This window comes from Bufo bufo, chromosome 2 (genome assembly GCF_905171765.1).
Source record: "Bufo bufo chromosome 2, aBufBuf1.1, whole genome shotgun sequence".
In the NCBI taxonomy this organism is placed as follows: Eukaryota; Metazoa; Chordata; class Amphibia; order Anura; family Bufonidae; genus Bufo; species Bufo bufo.
The window spans coordinates 252,824,603-252,848,684 of NC_053390.1; the positions used below are offsets into that span (position 1 = coordinate 252,824,603).

The following is a 24,082-nucleotide window of genomic DNA, read 5'->3' on the forward strand; positions in this document are numbered from 1 at the left end:
AAATAAATGTACTGCGCATGCTCGGTGAGCCGGGCCAGGCGCTGGAGACGGCAAAATGATCATGGCGCTGAGTAAAACATTCGGCCAAAAGCCGGTGAAATTTCAGCTGGAAGAAGATGGGGAATTTTACATGATCGGCTCCGAGGTATTAGACTATTAAGTTCGGGGGTAGAACCCTAAAACACCGCAGAACTGAGCGGCTTAGAGCAGCCTCAGAGACAAAGGCTGTGGAGGGGGTGGGGGGAGCTGTGGACAGGAATATGTGGAGAGCATAACAAAAGGGTGATTGTTCCAGCTCTACCTGCATGGCCTCTTCCCATCTCCCTTGGTAACCATATTTTGGGGTACACGGGGTGACTGGCTCATGCTGGGCATATTACAGGGGGGTCTCCTATGTGTAGGGTCTGACAGATGTGTTTCTGTTCACAGGTGGGGAACTACCTGCGCATGTTTAGGGGTTCACTGTACAAGCGGTACCCCTCCCTCTGGAGACGCCTGGCCACAGTCGAAGAAAGGAAGAAAATTGTCGCCTCTTCACACGGGAAGAAATGTAAATGTCGCTTTTATGGTTTTCTTGCAGAACTGGTGTATGTGCCATAGGTTTATAGCCCAGCAGGGGGAGGTCTGCAGAAAGCCTGTGCCCCCTCGTTAGATTCCTTCTTATAGGACAATCTACAGAAAGTGTCTGTGCCCCAGCATTAGATTCCTTGTTATAGGACAATCTACAGAAGGTGCCTGTGCCCCCTCGTTAGATTCCTTCTTATAGGACAATCTGCAGAAAGCCTGTGCCCCCTCGTTAGATTCCTTCTTATAGGACAATCTACAGAAGGTGCCTGTGCCCCCTCGTTAGATTCCTTCTTATAGGACAATCTACAGAAGGTGTCTGTGCCCCCTCGTTAGATTCCTTCTTATAGGACAATCTACAGAAGGTGTCTGTGCCCCCTCGTTAGATTCCTTCTTATAGGACAATCTGCAGAAAGCCTGTGCCCCCTCGTTAGATTCCTTCTTATAGGACAATCTACAGAAGGTGTCTGTGCCCCCTCGTTAGATTCCTTCTTATAGGACAATCTGCAGAAAGCCTGTGCCCCCTCGTTAGATTCCTTCTTATAGGACAATCTACAGAAGGTGTCTGTGCCCCCGTGTTAGATTTCTCTTCTTATAGGACAATCTGCAGAAGGGGGTCTGTGCCCCAGCGTTAGATTCCTTCTTATAGGACAATCTGCAGAAAGCCTGTGCCCCCTCGTAAGATTCTTATAGGACAATCTACAGAAGGTGTCTGTGCCCCAGCATTAGATTCCTTCTTATAGGACAATCTGCAGAAAGCCTGTGCCCCCCCGTTAGATTCTTATAGGACAATCTACAGAAGGTGTCTGTGCCCCAGCGTTAGGTTCCTTCTTATAGGACAATCTGTAGAAAGCCTGTGCCGCCATGTTAGGTTCCTTCTTATAGGACAATCTGCAGAAGGGGTCTATGCCCCAGCGTTAGATTTCCTTCTTATAGAACAATCTGCAGAAATGGTCTGTGCCCCCGTGTTGGATTCCTTCTTATAGGACAATCTGCAGAAGGTGTCTGTGCCCCCGTGTTAGATTCCTTCTTATAGGACAATCTGCAGAAGGTGTCTGTGCCCCAGCGTTAGATTCCTTCTTATAGGACAATCTGCAGAAAGCCTGTGCCCCAGCGTTAGATTCCTTCTTATAGGACAATCTACAGAAAGTGTCTGTGCCCCCGCGTTAGATTTCTCTTCTTATAGGACAATCTGCAGAAAGCCTGTACCCCAGCGTTAGGCTACTTTCACACTAGTGTTAATATTTTCCGCTATTAACATCTATCATTGGGTCTCAATACCGGAAAAAAAAAATGCTTCCGTTTTGTCCCTATTCATTGTCAATGGGCCTAAAACATAACGGAACGGAGTGCTCCAAAATGTATTCCGTTCCGTTCTCATACCAGAGAGCAAACCGCAGCAAGCTTTCAGTCCTGGGATGTGGAGCAAGATGGATCCGACATGACCCACAATGCAAGTCAATGTGGACGGATCCGTTTTATCTTGACTTTCAATGGAGTTCATGGCATCCGTCTTGGCTTTGTTAAAGATAATACAACAGGATCCGTTCATAACGGATGCAGATGGTTGTATTATCAGTAATAGAAGTATTTTTGCTGAACCCAGCCAGATCCAGTAAAAACGCTAGTGTGAAAGTAGCCTTAGATTTCCTTCTTGTAGGATAATCTACAGAAGGTGTCTGTGCCCCAGCGTTGGGCTACTTTCACACTAGCGTTAATATTTTCCGATATAGAGATCCGTCATAGGGTCTCAATACCGGAAAAAAACGCTTCCGTTTTGTCCCCATTCATTGTCAATGGGGACAAAACGTAACTGAACAGAACGGGGTGCTCCAAAATGCATTCCGTTCCGTTCTCATACCGGAGAGCAGCATGCTGCGGTTTGCTTTCCGTCCTGGGATGCAGAGCAAGATGGATCCGTCATGATCCACAATGCAAGTCAATAGGGACGGATCAGTTTTCTGACACAATAGAAAACGGATCCGTCCTCCACTGACTTTCAATGGAGTTCATGACGGATCCGTCTTGGCAATGTTAAAGATAATACAATCGGATCCTTTCATAACGGATGCAGATGGTTGTATTATCAGTAACGGAAGCGTTTTTGCTGAACCCTGCTGGATCCAGTAAAAACGCTAGTGTGAATGTAGCCTTAGATTTCCCTTCTTATGGGACAATCTACAGAAGGTGTCTGTGCCCCCGCGTTAGATTTCCTTCTTGTAGGACAATCTGCAGAAAGCCTGTGCCGCCATGTTAGGTTCTTTCTTATAGGACAATCTGCAGAAAGCCTGTGCCCCCTCGTTAGATTTCCCTCATGTCACATTTGTCATTAGGAAATGGTTGTGGCTCTGGGAGACGACTGATGCACGAGGGCCACACTATTCCCTTGCTATGGCTACAATCTGTATAGGATGTAATACAGGAGATTGCTTAGTGTTCGTGAATGGTTGAAAGCTGCAATAAAATTGTCCCTTTAACCACTTACCGTCACGCTAACGCCGAAAGGCGTCATTTCTGCGGCGCTCCCAGGTCACACTAACGCCAATAGGCGTCATCTCGCGTGAGCCGAGATTTCCTGTGAAAGCGCGCACACAGGCGCGCGCGCTCACAGGAACGGAAGGTAAGAGAGTTGATCTCCAGCCTGCCAGTGGCGATCGTTCGCTGGCAGGCTGGAGATGTGTTTTTTTTAACCCCTAACAGGTATATTAGACGCTGTTTTGATAACAGCATCTAATATACCTGCTACCTGGTCCTCTGGTGGTCCCCTTTGTTTGGATCGACCACCAGAGGACACAGGTAGCTCAGTAAAGTAGCACCACTACACTACACTACACCCCCCCCCCGTCACTTATTAACCCCTTATTAGCCCCTGATCACCCCATATAGACTCCCTGATCACTCCCCTGTCATTGATTACCCCCCTGTCATTGATCACACCCTTGTAAAGCTCCATTCAGATGTCCGCATGATTTTTACGGATCCACTGATAGATGGATCGGATCCGCAAAACGCATACGGACGTCTGAATGGAGCCTTACAGGGGCGTGATCAATGACTGTGGTGATCACCCCATATAGACTCCCTGATTACCCCCCTGTCATTGATTACCCCCCTGTCATTGATCAACCCCCTGTAAAGCTCCATTCAGATGTCCGCATGATTTTTACGGATCCACTGATAGATGGATCGGATCCGCAAAACACATACAGGCGTCTCCCTGGAGCCTTCCAGGGGGGGTGATCACCCCATATAGACTCCCTGATCACCCCCCTGTCATTGATCACCCCCCCTGTCAGGCTGCATTCAGATGTCCGTATGATTTTTACGGATCCACGGATACATGGATCGGATCTGCAAAACACATACGGACATCTGAATGGAGCCTTATAGGGGGGTGATCAATGACAGGGGGGTGATCACCCCATATAGACTCCCTGATCACCCCCCTGTCATTGATCACCCCCCTGTCATTGATCACCCCCCTGTCAGGCTCCATTCAGACATTTTTTTGGCCCAAGTTAGCGGAATTTTTTCTTTTTTTTTTCTTACAAAGTCTCATATTCCACTAACTTGTGTCAAAAAATAAAATCTCACATGAACTCACCATACCCCTCACGGAATCCAAATGCGTAAAAATTTTTAGACATTTATACTCCAGACTTCTTCTCACGCTTTAGGGCCCCTAGAATGCCAGGGCAGTATAAATACCCCACATGTGACCCCATTTCGGAAAGAAGACACCCCCAGGTATTCCGTGAGGGGCATATTGAGTCCATGAAAGATTGAAATTTTTGTCCCAAGTTAGCGGAAAGGGAGACTTTGTGAGAAAAAAATAAAAAATATCAATTTCTGCTAACTTGTGCCAAAAAACAAAATTTCTATGAACTCGCCATGCCCCTCATTGAATACCTTGGGGTGTCTTCTTTCCAAAATGGGGTCACATGTGGGGTATTTATACTGCCCTGGCATTCTAGGGGCCCCAAAGCATGAGAAGAAGTCTGGTATCCAAATGTCTAAAAATGCCCTCCTAAAAGGAATTTGGGCACCTTTGCGCATCTAGGCTGCAAAAAAGTGTCACACATCTGGTATCGCCGTACTCAGGAGAAGTTGGGGAATGTGTTTTGGGGTGTCATTTTACATATACCCATGCTGGGTGAGAGAAATATCTTGGTCAAATGCCAACTTTGTATAAAAAAAATGGGAAAAGTTGTCTTTTGCCAAGATATTTCTCTCACCCAGCATGGGTATATGTAAAATGACACCCCAAAACACATTCCCCAACTTCTCCCGAGTACGGAGATACCACATGTGTGACACTTTTTTGCAGCCTAGGTGGGCAAAGGGGCCCATATTCCAAAGAGCACCTTTCGGATTTCACAGGTCATTTACCTACTTACCACACATTAGGGCCCCTGGAAAATGCCAGGGCAGTATAACTACCCCACAAGTGACCCCATTTTGGAAAGAAGACACCCCAAGGTATTCCGTGAGGGGCATGGCGAGTTCCTAGAACTTTTTATTTTTTGTCACAAGTTAGTGGAAAATGATGATTTTTTTTTATTTTATTTTTTTTCATACAAAGTCTCATATTCCACTAACTTGTGACAAAAAATAAAAACTTCCATGAACTCACTATGCCCATCAGCGAATACCTTGGGGTCTCTTCTTTCCAAAATGGGGTCACTTGTGGGGTAGTTATACTGCCCTGGCATTCTAGGGGCCCAAATGTGTGGTAAGGAGTTTGAAATCAAATTCTGTAAAAAATAACCAGTGAAATCCGAAAGGTGCTCTTTGGAATGTGGGCCTCTTTGCCCACCTAGGCTGCAAAAAAGGGTCACACATCTGGTATCTCCGTACTCAGGAGAAGTTGGGGAATGTGTTTTGGGGTGTCATTTTACATATACCCATGCTGGGTGAGAGAAATATCTTGGCAAATGACAACTTTTCCCATTTTTTTTTTATACAAAGTTGGCATTTGACCAAGATATTTCTCTCACCCAGCATGGGTATATGTAAAAAGACACCCCAAAACGCATTCCTCAACTTCTCCAGAATACAGAGATACCAGATGTGTGACACTTTTTTTGCAGCCTAGGTGGGCAAAGGGGCCCATATTCCAAAGAGCACCTTTCGGATTTCACTGGTCATTTTTTACAGAATTTGATTTCAAACTACTTACCACACATTTGGGCCCCTAGAATGCCAGGGCAGTAGAACTACCCCACAAGTGACCCCATTTTGGAAAGAAGAGACCCCAAGGTATTTCGTGATGGGCATAGTGAGTTCATAGAACTTTATATTTTTTGTCACAAGTTAGTGGAATATGAGACTTTGTAAGAAAAAAAAAAAAAAAAAAAAAAAAAAAATCATCATTTTCCGCTAACTTGTGACAAAAAATAAAAAGTTCTATGAACTCACTATGCCCATCAGCGAATACCTTAGGGTGTCTACTTTCCGAAATGGGGTCATTTGTGGGGTGTTTGTACTGTCTGGCCATTGTAGAACCTCAGGAAACATGACAGGTGCTCAGAAAGTCAGAGCTGCTTCAAAAAGCGGAAATTCACATTTTTGTACCATAGTTTGTAAACGCTATAACTTTTACCCAAACCATTTTTTTTTTTTACCCAAACATTTTTTTTTTATCAAAGACATGTAGAACAATAAATTTAGAGCAAAATTTATATATGGATCTCGTTTTTTTGGCAAAATTTTACAACTGAAAGTGAAAAATGTCATTTTTTTGCAAAAAAAATCGTTAAATTTCGATTAATAACAAAAAAAGTAAAAATGTCAGCAGCAATGAAATACCACCAAATGAAAGCTCTATTAGTGAGAAGAAAAGGAGGTAAAATTCATTTGGGTGGTAAGTTGCATGACCGAGCAATAAACCGCTAAAGTTGTGGAGTGCCGATTTGTGAAAAAGGGCCTGGTCTTTAGGGGGGTATAAACCTGTGGTTAAAGAGGACCCGTCACCTCTCCTGACCTGTCTGGTTAGTAACTACTTGCATTTCCCATGTAATACCAATTCTCTAGCATCTATTGTTATCACTGTGATGTGCCATTCCTTTATTATTCAGGCTGTACAGGGACACACGCCCAGCTGGTAACACCCGTCTGGACCTTTATTGCAAGCTGCTAATAATTCTCATAAGTTCTAATGGCAATAATAATGGAATGGCACATCCTAATCATAAGAACAGATGCTCCAGAATGATTACATGGGGAATGCAAGTAGTTACTAAACAGACATGTCGGGAGAAGTGGCAGATGCTCTTTAAATTATTTCTTACCGATGGCAAACCTCAGGGGTGAGAAGGATCAGACAGTTGGATTTCAACATGCTTGATCTTTTTATACTTGAGGATGTAAGGCATTGCCATTGGTGTCTGTCAGTGGCTTACTCCCTAACCCCATTCAGAGCACATGCATGCTCAGCTGAGCGGTGTATGGGGAGAGGTAAAATAACTTTTGGCCAAATGAGCATTCGACTGACAGCTTCTGACATGTATGGTCAACTTGACTGGTGACAACCAGTTGGGGCTCGTCTTTCCAGACTCCTGAATGGCAGATCTGCTTATTGCTGTATGACGAAGCTTTTGGGGTCTGAGAAGACTAGATGATAAGCTGTGAGATCACTTGTGGCTTTGGTGGTGGCCACCTCTGTAGAAGCTGAGATGGTGGTTAGGTTGTTTGCCACCCACATTCTTCAGATACTTAAAGTTGAATGAATATTTGACGCAATGTTTTTTAAGGCTTCTTGTTGGAGTCCCTAGCTAAGCCAGCACTAGAATGGCAGGTAGTAGTGGCCGCTGCTTGGTATTGTGAAGTTGGTATAACATGTGTTTTTTTATTCTTTTGTAGATCACGGGTACACAACATTAGCTACTAGTGTCACCCTGTTGAAAGCATCAGAAGTAGAAGAGATTCTTGATGGGAATGATGAAAAATACAAAGCGGTTTCTATTAGCACAGAGCCTCCAACTTACCTCAGGTAAGCAGGATTTGGTATACTAAAGTTTTAAGCTGCCCATACACCTTCGATAGCCGTGGCTGGCAGCTATTCCTCCCAGTACGCATGCATGCTCAGCCAAGGATCTGACATGTTTAAAGGCAACATGGCAATTCCTTCTTTCCCATAACATCTGCTGTTATAGGACAGTAGGCACACCTTTATAAATACAAGAGGGTCAGCTGGCCCTGCAGAATTTGGCAGGTTCGACAACTTTGCTCTCTTTCTGTATGGTCGATTTTACGCCAGATCTGCATAAAGCGCAGTTTACGAATAGACTGATTGCACTCTGTACGGTTTGTGCTAGAAAGCGGCAGTAGCGTTGAATGAGCGTTCTGAGAGTAAGGCCCCTTTCACACTGTTACGTATTCTCACGGTGCGTTCAGTGAAGCTCACACAATTTTGCAAGCAAATTCGGTCAGTTTTGTCTGCAATTGCATTGTGTTTTTTTCCGTATAGGTGCAATCAGCTTTGCGTTTTTCAGAGTTACATCCTAGCAACCATCAGTGAAAAACGCATTGCACTCGGACTGCATCCGGATGCAATGCATTTTTCACGGAAGCCCTATTCACTTCTATGGGGCCAGAGCTTCATGCAAAACGCAGAAATGATGTGTGAAAACCAATGCTCCTGTGCACAGACTCATTGAAAGGAATGGGTCAGCATTCAGTGCGGGTGCTATGTGTTGACATCACGCATCACACCCGCGCGGAAAACTCGCTCGTGTGAAAGGGGCCTAAGGGTCCTTTTTTGGCCAATTATTGGGAACAAGCATCTAGAGGAATGCTCTTTCCCAGTGATTGGCCCATATAATCGATCAGGTGATGAATGAGAGCGCTTTTTTGTCGGCTGATGGGCATCTATCATCAGGCTGAAAGACACCTGATAATCGTCAGTATGTCTCCCTGTGTAATAAGGGACGCGCTGATGATAATATTCAATAGAACTGAATGAGGGAGGAACAACTGCAGTAGCAATGCTTCCTCCGACATTCATTTTGCATCTGTCTGTGTAATCAGACTGGTACAAACGAGCGCTGATGGATGTGTTATCGGGCAGTGTAATAGGAACCTAAAGCACAAGTCTTCTCAGTCTGTGTACATGCAAACAGGGATAGTGGAAATGAATCACGAGGGTTGAATGGCATTTAAATCTAATATCTCAGTATGGTAAATTCCAGATGGCCACAATATTGCTGCATATTATGGCTCATATTACAGCAGCAAACAACCTCCCCTAATGTTTTAATGAACTGACCATAGAGCTGTGCAGTCACCTGAAATACCAGCCCGCCAGGTCATTGTAGCACCCCCCCCCAGCGTCCTCCGTGCTACAGATGTGGACATGGACCATGCTGGTAAGTTCATGGAGAGGACAGCTTTCGGCAGTGATCACGTGCTATTGATCTTCTTTTGACATAGTCTGTACTTGTGGTCCCTGTTTGGGTATACACTGCTTGTGTACTTTTCAGCTGCCCAGAAAAATAAAATGGCATAGTATTGTGGTGTCACGCTAGCTGGCAGCCATATGTAGTGTTGGAGCAGTGCTGATTGAACGCTATTTGTTACTCTGCTGGTACGGATTTGACAGTAGGAACACTTCATGTAAAAAGGATGGACACTATAATAAATCCCTGACTGACCCCAGTGTGGTGGTTTGGGCACCATTTGTATCCTATCATGCAGTGATCTAGAAGAGCTTGGTGACATTCATTATAAACCGATGCCATGACCCAGATGTGAACCGGGCTAAAACCCCTACTATATAGTTTACAATGGCCTTCTTAGAAGCATAGATTTACCTGCACTTGCGTTCTTTACGATGTATACATGTATTATTTGCTCTTCTTGGGTTCCATTTTTTTGGGATGTGCCTCAGCTACATGTATGTTTTCACTGTAGGGAACAAAAAGCAAAAAGAAACAGCCAGTGGGTTCCAACTCTGCCGAACAGCTCTCACCACCTGGATGCTGTGCCCTGCTCTACTACCATCAATAGAAACCGCTTGGGTCGTGACAAGAAGAGGACCTTCCCGCTGTGGTGAGAGGCTTACTTTTTTTTACATCGTTGTGTATCTATTATCAACATTAGTGCTTTTTAATGTGGAACCTATCAGTATTTCATATTGCCCTTAGTTAAGGCAGCAGGAATCTGACAGGTTCCCTTTTTAAGGGGTTTTCCAGTGGTATAATATGGATCATCTATCCTCAGGATATGTCATCAGTATCAGAGCAGCGAGGGTCCGACACCCAGCAGCCCCGTCGATCAGCTTCTTGAAGGGGTTGCAGCGCTCGTGCGAGTACTGTGTCTTAAAGGGTTTCTATCACTTCGTTTGACATATTTAGCTGTCAGACACTAGCGATCCGCTAGTGTCTGCTCTAACAAACCATCCTAATATAATAGGTTTTGGGGCAGCCGTTTCGCTAAAAAAAGAACTTCTATCTATATGCTAATGAGCCTCTAGGTGCTATGGGGGCGTCATTAGCACCTAGAGGCTCCGTCTACCTTCATAAACTGCCGCCGCCCAGCGCGTCCCTCCAGCCCGCCCATCTCCTGCTGAATGCGATCCTCCCCGTGCGCGTCTCTGTTCGGCGCATGCGCAGTGAATATCTGACCGCTTCCCTGCTCAGACATCTCCACTGCGCCTGCTCCGATGACATCATAGTGCTCCGAGGAACAGGCGCAGTGGAGATGTCTGTGCAGGGAAGCGGTCAGACATTCACTGCGCATGCGCCGAACGGAGACGCGCACGGGGAGGATCGCATTCAGCAGGAGATAGGCGGGCTGGAGGGACGCGCTGGACGGCGGCAGTTTATGAAGGTAGACGGAGCCTCTAGGTGCTAATGACGCCCCCATAGCACCTAGAGGCTCATTAGCATATAGATAGAAGTTCTTTTTTTAGCGAAACGGCTGCCCCAAAAGCTATTATATTAGGATGGTTTGTTAGAGCAGACACTAGCGGATCGCTAGTGTCTGACAGCTAAATATGTCAAACGAAGTGATAGAAACCCTTTAAATATTTACCTGCACACATTGTAGTGGTGGCGCAGTACAACTGCTTGTCCCATTGAAGTGAATAGGAAGAGTAGGTTTGACGGGAACCTGTCATATTGAACATGATGTCTGAGCTGCAGGCAGCGTGTTATAGAGCAAGAGGAGCTGAGCAGTTTGGTATTTAGTTTTGTGGGAAAAGATTCAGTATAAATTATAATTTATACATTTAAATTCCTGCTCGTTCTGGGTTTTAAAGTCAAGGAGGCGGTCCTATCGGTGATTGACAGCCTTCACTCTGACTGTGTATACAGAGATAGCTGTCAATCACTAATAGGACCGCCTCCTTGACTTCAAAGCTCAGAATGAGCAGGAATTCAATTCTATACATTATCATTTATACTGAACCACAAAACTATATATCGGTCTGCTCAGCTCCTCCTGCTTTGCTGCCTGTAGCTTCCATTGCATTTTCATGGTGACAGGTTCCCTTTAATTACAAGAGAGATGGCATGCAGTTAAACTTTGAAGAAGATGCAGCGCTAGCATGAGTACTGTAGCCCCTGCCCCATGCTGATAGGATAGTGATAACCTGAACAACTTCTTTAATCCCTTCCCGACCAGCGCCGTAATAGTACAGCGCTGGCCTGGTCTTTAAAGATAGCGCCCGCCCCTGAGCGCAGCAGGCGCCATAGCCACGGGGGGCCACCTGCTTCCTATAGCGGACAACCGCGGTGCATGTCCACAACCGGCAGTAATGCCGATCGCGGACATTTTACCCCTTATCCTGACCACGGCATCTGAGCGTGCTGAAAACTGAAAGCACTCGCTTCCGGTTATGCTCCGGCTCCCCCGTGCAGCGATTGGAGGAGGTGGAGCATGTGTGCAGCAGCCCCTTTCTTTGTGAATGACAGGAGGCTGCTGCATAGTATTTCCTATGGAGCCCTTGCCTGTAATAGGGCTCTATAGGAAAGTAGTAAAATCATCATAGATTCCAATGCAAGTGCATTGGAGTCTGAGAATAGCAATCTAATGATTACATGTTATAATTCCCTATGGGAACTATAAAAAAGTGTAAAAAACAAATTCAAATCACAAAATAAAAATAAAAGAACAAATTATTTTTTTTTTTTTAAATACACATCATGGGTGTCACTATGTGCGAAAACGCACATAGTATAAAAATATATTCCCCATACGGAAAAAAGCCATTTTTGGTCTCCATTTTCTACAATTTTTATATTTTTTTTTATAAAAAGTGATCAAAAAGTCATACACACCCCAGAATGGTATCCATCAAAAGTTCAGATCGCCCCGCAAAAAATTAGCCCCCATACAGCTCCGTACACATAATTACAAAAAAGTTATAGGGGTCAAAATATGGCGGCAAAAAAACTGATTTTTATTTTATTTTTTTCCACTTTTTAATTTTCAAAACGCAAGAAAAACTATACATATAAGGTATTGCCGGATTCGTACTGACCTGTAGAATAAAAGTAACCGGTCAGTTTTATCGTACATCGAACGTCGTAAATAAAAAAACTCGCGTCCGGGTCTGCAGTTCCGTTCCCGAAAAAATAAATAAAAATAGAACATGTCCTATTCTATTAGTGCCGGCGATGTGCGGTCCGCAAAATGCTACCTACATGTGAATGGAGCCTTATTCTCAATCTTTACCTTACAGGCTGGAGTTGCACCGCTCAGTAAATCTTCCTCCCATTAGTTGTATATCACAATAAAGTTGTCTGAGTTGATTGCCCATATTACATAGCAATACGTTTTCATGTTTTGATTTTTTTTTTTTTCTCATAGCTTTGATGATCATGATCCAGCAGTGATTCATGAAAATGCTTCTCAGCCAGAGGTGCTTGTTCCTATCCGACTGGACATGGAGATTGATGGGCAGAAATTGCGTGATGCCTTTACATGGAACATGAATGGTACTTTTGGCTTCAAATCAAATGTGTTGTATTTTGTGATCATTGTTTTGTAAAGCGCCTTAACTGAAAAATGCATCACTGCAAGTAGAATTTACTGGTAGTTCATCTAAAAGGAGACTTCACATGGTGGTTTCGTTTCCATAGGGTATATTGTGTACTACTTATAAGGCCATACAAATATACACATTTCCTTCAAAATAATGTATGTGCACACAGTCAGTTACTTCAGACAATACTCGCTTGTTGGTGGTCAGAACGCTGAGATGTGCACTGATCACTAGAACACTTCAGAGATCTTCAGGAGAATGTCTTCACACTTTTTTTTTTTTTTCTCTCTCGACATGTCACTATCCATATAAAACAAAAAAGTTTAAATCCTGCAGTTCTTACTTTGGCCACTGCATAAACAGGTTGCAGAGCATGTCGAGAAAGCTCCCATAGTAGTCAGTCATCTCCTGTCTATTGTGTCCTGTTGTCCATTTGGCTGCTGTAAACTGTACGTCTAAATGCAGAAAACGGCAGCTAAAGTAAGAAGGCTTTCCCCTCAATCATGTAAAAACAAAATCGACAGAGAAAAAGGAATATGCATCTGGTTTTAGTCACTGTATTTTTTGCTTCATAAGACACACCTGACGATACACATGTGGGTTTTAGAGGAGGAAAAAGAATTCCTCAGAACTGACCCCAAACCAGACCCTTAATCTTCATCAGACTTCGGACCCTTTTTAGAGCTCACGTTAGACATCAGATCAGATGCCCATCAGAGATAAAATAAATAAATTCACTTACCTTTCCTGCTCCGCCACTACTCTCCAGGTCTGACTATCTCTGCTGCAGCTGCTCTCCCTTTTCTTCTCCGGCCTGCACAGCACTGTCACCTGACTGCATGCAGTGTCTGGGCATACTGCACTCATGTTCTGATACTGTACACCAGGCATCCTCAAACTGCGGCCCTCCAGCTGTTGTAAAACTACAACTCCCACAATGCCCTGCTGTAGGCTGATACCTGTAGGCTGTTTGGGCATGCTGGGAGTTGTAGTTTTGCAACAGCTGGAGGGCCGCAGTTTGAGGATGCCTGCTGTACACAGTCAGAGCAGGGCAGCGTACTGCCATTTCCCCCCAACTTTTGGGGGTTAAAAATGCGTCTTGTAGAGTGGAAAATACAGTGTGTGTATATATATATATATGTGTGTGTGTGTGTATATGTATGTGTATATATATATATATATATGTATGTGTGTGTGTGTATATATATATATATATATATATATATATCTCTCTCTCTATATCTCAACATTGCTCTGGACTTACACCATAAGGCATGGACTATAGCCATTCCAATTAAAGAGGTTTTCCAGGACTACAATATTGATGGCACAGTTCTATATTCTTTGATATGCCACCAATATCAGATAGGTGCAGGTACCTATTTCTAAAACCGGGGGCCCCAAAGTAAACAAGAGCACATGCAAACACGGCCACCCTCCGTTCATTTCTATGGGAGTTCTGAAAATAGCTGAGCTCCGGCTTGGCTACTTCCAGAACTTCTATCGAGGTGAATGGAGAGGTAGCCGTGCATGCGTGGTCTGTGCTCTCCATTCGCTTCTATGGGAGTTCCAGAAATAGCAAGGCGTGCCCACTCTGCTACTTTCAGAAATCGCCTTAGTGAGTGAAGGGTGGCATGGTACACTCTCCTTTGCTTTGGGAGCCCCGATCTAGGGATAGGTGCAGATCCTATGTAGCATTGAATCAAAACGACAGCTCCCGATGCCTGGATATGTTGCGCGGGAAGGAGCAATCCCCATACACCTGGTGAAGAGATAATCTCAGCAACAATTTCCCAAATTGTTGCTGGGATTATCTCTTCACCAGGTGCAGATCCTAGGCATATGCCACCAGTGTCTCAGATAACATAATATCTCCACTGTGAGAAGTTGTACATGGAGTAGTATCGCATTCATCTGCTCTTCATTTTCTAACCAAAGCTTCCCTGTGGACCCAAAGCCAAAAAGTGTTGACCATGTGGGGAAGTTTGAGGCTTGTTGCAGAATTGAGATGTTAGATGCTTTGATATGTATGCTGTTTTTAGTATGTTTTGGGTTTTCTGGGGGTGATTGTTTTTCTTTTCTTTTTCATCTACAGAGAAATTGATGACTCCAGAAATGTTTGCAGAGATTCTCTGCGACGACCTAGACCTCAACCCTCTTGCCTTTGTCCCAGCTATTGCTTCAGCTATCCGCCAGCAGATAGAGTCTTATCCTACTGACAGCATTCTGGAAGACCAGTCTGACCAGAGGGTCATCATCAAGGTACATCTGACAATGTAATCGGTCTTCACCGTGTGCCTTAACATTGCAACAATGGCTTATGTGCATTTTCAGCTGACTCCATTGCATGTTGTTGCGGTGTGTTGCATGGGTTTCTTAGAAGCCTACAAGATTGCATATTTAACAGTTTGATTATCCATGGACATTGTGTTGTTTTCATACCTGGATGATGTTTTTTTTTTTTGCATGGCACTTGTGTATGAGTATTTTCCTAACATCAAAAGGCTGGCCGTGTGTGTTCCGAATCTGCATAATGTCTCCGTATCGAGACTATTGCTGTGTTGGTGAATGAAAGATAGCGGCCTCACTTTGTGGTTTGCGGTTTTTCTCCTTTTGCTCTTCCTCAGCTAAATATCCACGTTGGGAACATTTCCTTGGTTGACCAGTTTGAGTGGGATATGTCAGAAAAAGAGAACTCCCCAGAGAAGTTTGCCCTGAAGTTATGTTCGGAGCTTGGCTTGGGTGGCGAGTTTGTTACCACTATTGCATACAGCATTCGTGGGCAGCTCAGCTGGCATCAGAAGACTTATGCATTCAGGTAGGAGATGCTACTGGTGCAAGTACAACAGCAAATTGTGGCAAAACGCATGTACAAACACCTTGTGTGAATGGAAGTTGATATTTTTTTAATTTGATACTGGGGGAGATTTATAAAAAAAAAAAAGTGATGTAAAGGAAAACTGGATTAGTTTCCCCTAGCAGCGAATCAGAGTTCACCTTTCATTCTCCAGAGGAGCTCTGAAAAATGAAAGGTGGAATCGAATTGGTTGTCATGGGCAACTAAGCCAGTTTTCGTCTACACCACTTTTGATAAATCTCCCCCACTGATAATTATTTTTTTTTTTTTTTAGCTAAAAGATGCACTTAAAAGGCAAGAAACGGCCCGACTAGATAGGATTGTCCAGCCATACTTTAGTCTTGGGTCTTATTAGAAATAGAAAGATGTAACTGTATGCTGGGTGGGTCAGGTTGCGGAGCCAATATCGGTCTCCCCAGCAAATATCCTGTACAAGTCCCATTCATTTGAGTAGGACCTGTACACAATACCTGCTGGGCATCCGATCATTGCCATGGTAAGCTGACCACCCATAATGCACTTGTGGCTCTCTGCGCTCCGCCGCCTGGGCTGGAAATGCACATGCAGTTTTTGAGGCAAAGCCAGAAGTGAGTCTTGGAGGAAGCAGAAGTCGTTCTTATATATTTCCCGATCCCTTTGACGTTGCCTGCTCCCATGACCACTGGTCAATCACAGGCCACAGCAGCTTAAATGGTATATCTCTGCTGTGATGTAGCATTCAAGTCGCTATGAGATTAGCCCTGTATTCGCTGTAGGATTTCTACAAGACTGTGCCAGGATCTTGCAGAAAATGCCGTAGGCTTGTAAACGGTGAGGGCAACTATAGCCGTTATTCCACTGCAAGGTACTGGTTCTACCATACTATACTGTTTTGGTACCTAGCAGTTTGTTTTCCACTGTAGATATGGTACCTTCTCAGTATAACAGTTAGCTGTGTTTTAACTAATCACCGGTGTGGTTATGTAACCTTCATGGTGCCGGCTTGGAACCTACTCATATGTGATTCCAAACAAGTGCTAGGTACTGTCTGCAGCTTTACTTTTTACATTCATTTCTAGTTTTAGTTTTACTTTTAAAGGGGTATTCCCATCTTAGACAATGGGGGCATATCGCTAGGATATGCCCCCATTGCCTGATAGGTGTGGGACCCGCACCTATATCGAGAACGGAGCGGGGAGCGCTGTGGCTGGAGGACCCCAGATTTCCCGGGGTCCGTCCACCACCAAGCGCTAATCCCCACCTCTCCCATAGAAGTGAATGGAGCGTGCCACACATGCGCGGCCCATGCTTCCATTCATTTCTATGGGGCAGACTGCAATAGCCGAGCCAGTGCTCGGCTATTTTCGTCGGCCCCATAGAAATGAATGGAGGGCGCATGCGCAGTGCGCTCTCCTTCACTTTCGGTGCTCCGTTCTTTTTATAGGTGCGGGTCCCAGCGGTGGGACCCGCATCTATAAGACAGTGGGGGCATATCCTAGGGATATGCCCCCATTGTCTGAATGAGAGAATCCCTTTAAGGGTAAATGCACACGTTTAGGATTTATGTGCGGACAAATTGGTGCGGATTTGCATGCGGATTTTCCTGTCCGCATTGAACTAAATGGAGAAAATCCAGACAGGAAAAATAAAATAAATTGACATGCTGCGGATTTTAAAATTGGCGCGGGAAAAATCGCCATCTTGTGCAGAAAATCCACACACAATCCTGATTGTGTGCATTTAGCCTTAAGGATTGTCCCACAATAAACACTTAGCCAAGCACTATCCTGTGGATAGGGGATATCCTTTGCTGTCCATGGAGCGCTGATCCCTGCTGAGCTGACACTTAGCCGCTATACACAGGCTAGGGGATAAGTGTTTGTCGTGGGACAACACCTGTAAGGAGGTTTTTCACTTGTTTGCCTTTTTAAGTGTTTCAGTTAGGGTACTTTCACACTAGTGTTTTTGATTCCGGCAGACAGTTCCGGGAACTGACTGCCAGATCCGGCATGCCATGTACAAACGGACAGCCTTTTTTTCCGGTTCCGTATCATCCGGAATAACTGATCCAGTATTTAATTTTTTTCAAAGATCAAAAGTTAAAAATAGCTCCTCCTAAGTCCTGGCGCATGCGCAGACTGGAAAACCGGATGCGGCAATTTACGAAACACTTGGTACCGGATCCAGAATTAATACATCTCTATGGAAATTAATGCCTGATCCGGCAAGTGCGGTATTGTTCCGGTATTTTGGCCAGAAAAAATACTGCAGCATGCTGCAGTATTTTGTCCGGTCAAATACCGTACAAGGGACGGAACAGAAGACATCCTGATGCATACTGAACGGGTTGCTTTCCATTCAGAACGCATTAGGACAAAACTGATGCGTTTTTTTTTTCCGGCATTGAAACCCTTTTACTGGATTTCAATACCGAAAAAGAATAACGCTAGTGTGAAAGTACTCTTAGACATGTCACAGAAGTTTAAAAGGTGGCATCCAACAACTGGGACACCCTTGTCTGGAAAAAAGGGACACCGTAGCCATTCTATTTGAACAGTGACAACATGTGTGTCTCTTTCACGAATTCTGCTTCCATACTACTTCTGATTTTGTTTTTAGAAAATGGAAAGTCACATGCTGCAGATATATTTTATGCTGAGAGTGCGCAAAGTGTTAGTATTTTTGTGGATTCTTTGGGCACAAGCAGGATGTTTTCAGATTATGCAGCATTTGTGGTTAACTCAAGTGTTCTCGTGAATTGCTGCGTGTCTACATATTCTGGAAAAGTGAAACAGTGTTTTTGTGTCACTGTCAGGATGGAATGCAGATGAATCCCTTTTACCCTCCTTTAAACTCAGCACAAAATAGTTCTCCCTTGGGTCCTTTCCAGGAGAATTTGTGATTAAAACTTAAAGGGTTTCTGTCACCCCATTAAACCGTTTTATTTTCTTTACTAATAATCCCTATAGTGCGATCTCATGATACATAAGCAAATTAATCATTTTGGTTCAGTAGAATTTGCTAAAAATCGATTTTTAAAATATGCTAATTACCTTGCTACCAGCAAGTAGGGCGGCTACTTGCTGGTAGCAGCCGCATCCTCCGATGGTAATGACGCCCCCTCGGCATGCTGATTGACAGGGCCAGGGAAGGGAATCGTTCTCTGCTGGCGCTGTTAGAATTTGAAATCTCGCGCCTGCGCCTTACCTGTCTTCAATCGGCGCAGGCGCACTGAGAGGCGCCGCTCTCTCCGACCGCTCCATCCTCAATGCGCCTGCGTCGATGACGTCATCAAGTACACCCGGAAGAGATTTATTATTAATAATCGTTGGTGGTATAGTGTTAATAACTGTCATTTTTATAAAATTATTTATTCCCATTTCGTTGGTGGTTTTTGTGGCAGCATGCTTATTATGTACATACTTACCTGATTCGAGCATCCAGCGACGTCACCAGACTCTCCGCCTCCTTCCAGCGATGCCGGCGTCTTCTCTTCCGGGTGTACTTGATGACGTCATCGACGCAGGCGCATTGAGGATGGAGCGGTCGAGCGAGCGGCCGCCTCTCAGTGCGCCTGCGCCGATTGAAGACAGGTACGGCGCAGGCGCGAGATTTCAAATTCTAACAGCGCCAGCAGAGAACGAGTCCCTTCCCTGGCCCTGTCAATCAGCATGCCGAGGGGGCGTCATTACCATCGGAGGATGCGGCTGCTACCAGCAAGTAGCTGCCCTACTTGCTGGTAGCAGGGTAATTAGCATATTTTAAAAATCGATTTTTAGCAAATTCTACTGAACCAAAATGATTAATTTGCTTATGTATGATGAGATCGCACTATAGGGATTATTAGTAAAGAAAAAAAAAAAAAACGGTTTAATGGGGTGACAGAAACCCTTTAAAGGGGTGGCCACTTTACGTACTGTTACCAGCACATGCGAAGTAATATCTACTGCTCTGCTGGGGGGTGCTCCTAATTTATCATGTGATTTATGCTGCAGGCATGTATTACTATAAAGGAAACAGAAAATTATATTACTTGTAAATGTGTGCAAATCAGCATGTGTGGTATATAACACCGGGGGGGCTGAAAAAAAATGCAAATGGATGCATCTTTACGGTATGGTTTATGTAATTTTTGCATACAGTGCTCACACAAAACACAAGGTAACATACTTAGAAGCCACCTTCTGGGATTTTTTTTTATTATTGATTTACATATTTTGTATTGGAGGTTTTATTACAAACATTGCGCCATTTGGCTTGTTATACAGTGCATAGTAGCTGGACAAAGCTGTTCTTTGATAAACTTGTTTCAGACCTAAAACAGCTTAGAAGATCCTTCAGGAGAAGTTGGAGTGGGCTGTAGGACAAGCAGCCAGCCTGACGGATCGATCACTGAACAGCTTTCTGCACCCGCTATATGGTGTGAAACGCAGAAGCCAGCTAGTGCAAAATCTTAAATAAAAACCTGTTACAAAAATGGTTTTGCTCAAAATGCATGTAAATCCAGTATTGAAAAGGGTGTCTAAGTTAGGAACACATCTTTTGATTTAAATATGGGATGGATGCAAATAATAGGGATCATGGTAACCCAAATTCTTTATTTACTGACTGGAGACAAGAGACATTACCTAGCTTTTTTTCAGAATTGTGGCATATGCAGTTCTGTACTAGATCTATATTTGCCTATGATCCAATAGAAAAAAACTGATAAGGGTTTAACAGAAATAAACAGTTATTTCTATAGAAATTTTTTTTTTTTTTAAGGTCTCATGCACACGAATGTTGGCGGCTCGTGCCTATATTGCACCTTCAAACAGCGGGTCCGCAATATACAGGCATCGGCCGTGTGACCACCGTGTCACTGATGCAGACCCAGTCACTTGAATGGGTCCATAATCCAGAAGTTGTGGTGTGGAACGGGGGCACGGAACCCCACGAAAGCACTACGGAGTGCATGTAGTGTATGCACTACATTTTCGTGGTGCGTATCATGGACCCCATTCAAGTGAATTGGTCTGCGTCTGCAGATGGTGGGCACAGGGTCGGTGCCTGTGCATTGCAGACCACAGTTTGTGGTCTGCAGCACGGGCATGGCCGGCACGTGGTCTAAATATTTGTAACTGAGGGATTGCCAGTAGCAGCTGATACCTTATTGTTGTGGAGTCTGTCGTTTTTCTGATATTTGTCACATAACATCTTAATACTTTATTTCAGTGAAAACCCCTTGCCAACAGTGGAAATCGCTATCCGAAATACAGGTGACGCAGACCAATGGTGTCCTCTTCTGGAGACCCTCACAGACGCAGAAATGGAAAAGAAGATCCGTGATCAGGACAGGAACACCAGGTGCCACCGTCGTTTCATACGCTTTTCCTTCCGGGCTTCTCGCCGGGGTAGAATATAGACAACCATGTGGCACTTCCTCGGAGCATCCGCGAGGAAGACTTTTCAGCTTTTGCGCACCAGCCTATGAAGTGATGTGTGTCTATCCGTGTCTGTGCTGTCGTGCTTCAGCCAGTGGAGCTGCTCTTTTAATTATCGCACTTTGCAAGTGTTGTGTTGGTATTTCATTTGACTATAGCTGGTGGGATTGGACATTTCTCCCAGTGCTCGCCATTAGCTTAGTAGCACCATCTGTGCCCAATTCCCCTGATTAGAAAAGTATTTCTGTTTAAATGCTAATCCCGGTTCTTGGCCCTGAGGCTTAATGCACTTATAATTGATTCCCAACTTCTAGCATCTTTGTCTCACATTGAGATAGTCACCCTCTTGCCTCATAATTATTTTTTTTTATTCCCTCTTACTGGGACCTACAATTTTGCAGGTTCCTCTAGCAAGAATACATCCCTATGACTAAAGAGTGCCCACAGCAGAATCTTTAATGTTCTTTAGTATTCTTTATATTGATAGGTGATACTTAAACCTGGTGCCAAAAATATGCGTGTGTAATGTCGATATAGATATAGCTTTGCTGCTTCAAACGCTAACCATAATCCTTTAACTTTTGCTAGTTCCTGTAAAGTATAAGGCTACTGGTACATGCTGGGTTAATGGAACATGAATCGCCACTGATTATATTACAGGTGGCGGCTTTATGAAGTACTTATGTGCAGTATTAAGACTTGTAATTTTCCTTTTACGTGAAATGGCAGTGTAGTGACAGTATTAATGTTTTCATGGACGGTTAGGAGCTATGTTTTGGGGAAGGTTGGCTCACGCTGGTCGGAGAGCCTCTTTCGGCAGAAGTCAGAATTTAAACGGTACACATGGACGGACGGATTTATCTGAGGTTTAGAGTTCCTTGATTTTTCCTGTGCATTACTTATCATAAAGTTGATCAAAATTGGAGCAACTCATAGCAGATATCCCCCCCCCCCCCCCCACCCCCCCTTGAATTTAAAGGGCTTATGGACACTAATGACTGTAGCACTCCCCTCGTTGTTGTATAAGCCGGAATTGCATGACTAATCGACTTGCTGGTATTGTGAGAACCTACGTGTAGCTTCTAGTTTTTGATGATTTCTTTTTTTTTCTTCAGTCATTGAGGACATTCGGATCTATATTGAATGTAGGCATGAGAGTTGGGTTCCGTGTTTTAGTGGAATACTTTCTTATATAATCTGCAGCAGCACGTGCCTTTTGTGAAGAGTGTATGTTCTTGTGGTTGATGTTTGCCCAAATAATGGTGGCAGAGATGGCTTGGAAGAGCACAAGAGGTGTAGGTCATGTTTCCTAGTAGCTGTATTGAAATATCACAGAAAACGCTGTGAATGTACTAACATTTTGAGTCTGTACATAAATGCCTTACCTACCATAGGGAAGGAGATCCTTCAGTTTGGCACTTTACCTAGTAAAAAAAAAAGTGACCACGATGAAGGAAATTTAGGGGTATTTTTATTGCCTCCAGTGTTCTACTTATACACAAATGCATGTGTAAATCTGTTCCAGATAGGTTTTCTCTTTAAACTAATAAGTAGGTGGTTTTGATTTTCATTTTAACCCTCAGCACTTATTGTGGTAGGTCATAGCGGTAAAACACACCACCATGTTGAAATCAATGAGCCTGACCATTTTAATAAAGTAGTGCCAAGTTGTGCACTAGCTGACTTCTCCTAGTACTGTGGTTTTTAATAAAAGGCTCCTTTTAGGCCTCAGTATTTTCCATCATCAGGTGTGCGTTTTCACTTCTCCAGCACTAGGCTGTGAGATTACAAGGATGTCATTCCCCATCAACTTGATCTAGAGCAGAATTGTCTAACGTTTGGCCACTGGCATGCAGACGTGTATACAATGGCCTTAGCAGTTGGCATTTCACATTTTGAAGTGGTGCCATCGTTACATTTTATGCTGCCGTTTTGTATAACGTGACTCTTGGCAAGACAGTTGATTAGGAGATGGAGGCTAATTTTGGGATGCTGGTTTTTGGTTTTATGTTGGCTTGTTGGAGAGCGCCTGGAAGGGTATCTGAATTATATATTCAGCAAAGAATGTTTTTTTTGTTTTGTTTTTCAAGTGGCCAGTGTGAAACTAAAACCCCTCCCCCATGAACATAACCTGATCCTCTGCCTTAGTGTTAAGAAAACGCCTACAACCTCCTTATCATTTACCTTGCCCCTCTTCTCTTTTCCTCCCTATAGGCGTATGAGACGTCTTGCCAACACTGCACCAGCCTGGTAAACAGTCCCCTCCCGACGAAACTTGCGGTTCACATCCTGGAGATGGAACCTCGCCCCATAAATAAACAAAAAAGTAATCATAAAAAAAGAAAAGAAAAATGTAAAAAAAAAAATTCTAAGACTAAAGAGTTGTGGAGGAGAGGAGGGTTACCTTAGCACCTCTTGAGCCCAAATCAGAAGGTGTAGAGGACCCACACATTCCACTTTCAAAGCAGCTGGGTGCTGCCTAGTTTGACTCCCTCATCCTTTCCTTCCATGTACAGAGTGTGAAGCTTTAGTGCTACCTGACTACCGGAAGACCTGAGACAGATGTCCCAAGCCCTCCTTTATACCTGTGTACGTGATATGTAAAGCTTTTTTGTGTTCTATTTTTAATTTGTATAGGTGCATCATGCACTTGTAGAGAACTTTTTAAATAAACCTAATGCTCAGTATTTTGTATTGAGGGTTTTGCCTTTTCTTTCCTATTCCTTTTGCTCTAACCTGGCAGGTCTGTCCTGCTTAAAATCGCATGTTTGGTAATAGATATAATCTGTGCTTCATCCAATTATTACTGTTGTGAATGGATCAAGCTACGGTAAGAATCGGACCTATTTTGTTGACCATTAAATTGATGCACAAGTCTAAAGATTAGAAAACGTATTTATTTAAGACGTCCAGGAAATTTGGGTTTAAAGGGAACCTGTCATCACCTTTGTGCTGCCCATACTAACGGCAGAATAAAGTAGTGACAGGTGAGATGATTTCGGCGGTCTCATTTTTAAGTTAAAAGTAAGTGGTTGCCGAGAACAAACATCACAATCATTGCAGACTGGAAAAGAGTCACGGCCACCTGAGAAGAGTCCTGGTTATTTATGAATTCCTGCTCTCCCGCCCACCTGCTGATGATTGACAGACTTCTACCTAGTTTTCTCTCTAGGAGAGAACTGCCAATCATCAGCAGATGGGTGAGAGAGCAGGAGATTAGGAATAACCATGACTCTTCTCAGGTAGATTTGACTCTTTTCAAGGCCTGGGCTG

General features: G+C 43.9%; 1 protein-coding gene across 1 annotated transcript; it reads left to right on the plus strand.

Moving 5' to 3' along the window:
* SMARCB1 (SWI/SNF related, matrix associated, actin dependent regulator of chromatin, subfamily b, member 1) lies at positions 1-23,493 on the plus strand. The gene is made up of 9 exons (XM_040416376.1): positions 1-145; positions 430-550; positions 7,426-7,555; positions 9,475-9,612; positions 12,376-12,503; positions 14,646-14,812; positions 15,178-15,368; positions 20,601-20,732; positions 23,024-23,493. Exons 1-9 carry the CDS (start codon positions 56-58, stop codon positions 23,061-23,063), a joined length of 1,137 nt encoding a protein of 378 aa, XP_040272310.1. The 5' UTR covers positions 1-55; the 3' UTR covers positions 23,064-23,493.
* The last annotated feature ends 589 nt before the right edge of the window (positions 23,494-24,082 follow it).

What these genes read in the sequence shown, in the direction of transcription:
- SMARCB1 (XM_040416376.1), top strand. Translation starts at nt 56, where the DNA reads ATGATCATGGCGCTGAGTAAAACATTCGGCCAAAAGCCGGTGAAATTT. An exon ending in CTTTACATGGAACATGAATG is followed by an intron (nt 12,504 to 14,645) that starts GTACTTTTGGCT and finishes TTTCATCTACAG; the next exon opens with AGAAATTGATGACTCCAGAA. An exon ending in ACCAGAGGGTCATCATCAAG is followed by an intron (nt 14,813 to 15,177) that starts GTACATCTGACA and finishes GCTCTTCCTCAG; the next exon opens with CTAAATATCCACGTTGGGAA.